The 2,500-nt window shown below is 48.4% G+C and overlaps 1 protein-coding gene across 1 annotated transcript in view; it reads left to right on the top strand.

The window, feature by feature from the left end:
- The first annotated feature begins 9 nt into the window (after positions 1 to 9).
- ASPA (aspartoacylase) overlaps positions 10 to 2,500 on the top strand; it is a 26,542-nt gene continuing 24,051 nt past the window's right edge. The window contains 1 exon segment of the mRNA XM_087702836.1: positions 10 to 368. Coding sequence (XP_087558962.1) covers positions 130 to 368 — 239 coding nt within the window. The 5' untranslated portion in view covers positions 10 to 129.

Here is a 2,500-nt window from a genome sequence, read left to right as displayed (position 1 = left end):
AAGTTTATTTCTTCACTTCCCCGGCCCATCCAGACAGGCCAAAGTCCTCTTAAACCGTTCAAACTTTTTATTTTCTCGGAATAATTTTCTGCCTGAGCTTTCTGAGTTTGGTGGCAGACGACCAGCAGAATGAATCCTGGCCAAATTCTGCAAGAGGCCCCCGTCCGAAAAATCGCCATCTTCGGCGGGACTCATGGCAACGAGCTATCGGGGGTGTTTTTGGTCAAATCCTGGCAAGAAAACGGAGCAGAGATCGAAAGACGGGGGCTGCAGGTACGGCCTTTCCTGGCTAACCCACGAGCGGTGGAGAAATGCTGCCGGTATATAGACTGTGACCTGAACCGGGTGTTTGATTCCGAAAATCTTGGGTAAGCTTAAACCATGATGGGTTGTGTGAATGCACGCATGCTCAACACTAGAACATTGGCGTGAGTCTAGATAGCTTGGGGGTTTCTTTATTCAAGTACGATTTATGGGATAGATATTATTTATGCACCTGGTGGCTCAGGGGCTAAGACGCTGAGCTTGTCGATCAGAAAGGTCGGCAGTGCGGCGGTTCGAATCCCTAGCACCGCGTAACGGAAGGAGCTCCCGTTCCTTGTCCCAGCTTCTGCCAACCTAGCAGTTCGTAAGCACGTAAAAAATGCAAGTAGAAAAATAGGAGCCACTTTTGGTGGGAAGGGAACAGCGTTCCGTGCGCCTTCGGGCGTTGAGTCATGCCGGCCACATGATCACGGAGACGTCTTCGGACAGCGCTGGCTCTTCGGCTTTGAAACGGAGATGAGCACCGCCCCCTAATGTCAGGAACAACTAGCACAGGAACCTTTAGCTTTACCTATCATTTAGGCGTTTAAAATGTTTATACAGGTGGTCCTAGACTTACGACCACAACGGACGCCAACATTTCCCTCGCTAAGCGAGGCAGTTGGTGAGAGAGTTTTGCCCCGTTTTGCAAACCTTTCCTGCCACCGTTGTTCAGTGAATCCCTATCGAACCCGGGGGAAATCAGGAGATTCAGGCAGTTCACATTGAGCACAGGTAGTCCTTGAGTTGTGAGACAATTGAGCCCCAAATTTATGTCGCTAAGGGAAACATTTGTTTGCCCCATTTCATATACATAATTTTTTATTTATTGATTGATCTTGTCGCGTTCATGTAAGTGTATATTGGAAATGGTGGTGACTCTTTAAGAGCTGCATGCAATGAAATTTCATTTTAACGTCCCATTCAAAGTCACAATAAAGTTATCATTCTAATCTATTCTGTTCTATTTTACCACTTTTCTTGGATTTAGATTGGATTTATTACATTTATATGCCGCCCTTTTCCCCAAAGGGGACTCAACTCTTGCCAGAGTTGTTAAGTGAATCATTGCATTCATTAGGTCAGTGTTTCTCAACCTTGGCAACTTGAAGATGTCCGGACTTCAACTCCCAGAATTCCCCAGCCAGCGAATGCTGGCTGGGGAATTCTGGGAGTTGAAGTCCGGACATCTTCAAGTTGCCAAGGTTGAGAAACACTGCATTAGGTGAGCCATGCGGTTGTTAAGTGAATCTGGATTCCATGGACTTGGCTTTTCAAAAGGTCGCAAAAGGGGATCACATAACCCCGAGACGTTGCGGCGGTCATAAATATGAATCACTTCCCAACGTAACCATGCGTGGATCATGCGGGAACAGTCCTGAGCGTGGAAAACGGTCGTAAGTCACTTTTTTTCAATGCCATTGCAAATTTGAACGGTCACTAATCGAACCGTTGCAACTCAAGGACTACCTGTTTATGATTAACCCTTCTAGGCAGACACATTAATCCTTAATTTTATTTCAGCATTCTCACAAAGAGCTCCATTTGAACAGAAACCAATCCAGCCCTGCTAATGCTTGGTGAAAACATAACAGATGTAACAGCCCAGAATGACAGGCGTGGGAGGGACCTTGGAGGTCTTCTAGTCCAGCCCGCTGCTCAAGCAGAGAACCTAACACATGATTTCCAGACAAATGTTGTCCAACCTTTTCTGAAAAACATCCAGTGTTGGAGCATTCACAACTTGCCCTTGTGACCTCTAGACTGGACTACTGCAACGTGCTCTACATGGGGCAGCCCTTGAAGAGCATTCGGAGACTTCAGCTTGTCCAGAATGCAGCCGCGCGAGCGATCGTGGGTGCGCCTCGGTTCACCCACGTAACACCTATCCTCCGCGAGCTGCACTGGCTGCCTATTGGTCTCCGGATACGCTTCAAGGCGCTAGTCGTCACTTATAAAGCCCTTCATGGTATTGGACCTGGGTACTTGAGAGACCGCCTGCTGCCAATTACCTCCCAAAGACCCATTAGATCCCACAGACTAGTCCTCCTCCGAATTCCATCCGCCGGCCAGTGTCGACTGGCGACTACCCGGAGGAGAGCCTTCTCTGTGGCTGCTCCGACCCTCTGGAACGAACTCCCCGTGGAGATTCGAACCCTCACCACCCTCCAGGCCTTCCGCAAAGCCCTTAAAACCT

Source organism: Thamnophis sirtalis, unplaced genomic scaffold (genome assembly GCF_051295495.1).
Source record: "Thamnophis sirtalis isolate CommonGarterSnake01/CBP01778 unplaced genomic scaffold, rThaSir2_p1.2 scaffold_17, whole genome shotgun sequence".
Classification (NCBI taxonomy): domain Eukaryota; kingdom Metazoa; phylum Chordata; class Lepidosauria; order Squamata; family Natricidae; genus Thamnophis; species Thamnophis sirtalis.
Note: the sequence above shows the minus strand (reverse complement) of the source record. Positions and strands in the feature narration are given on the sequence as shown.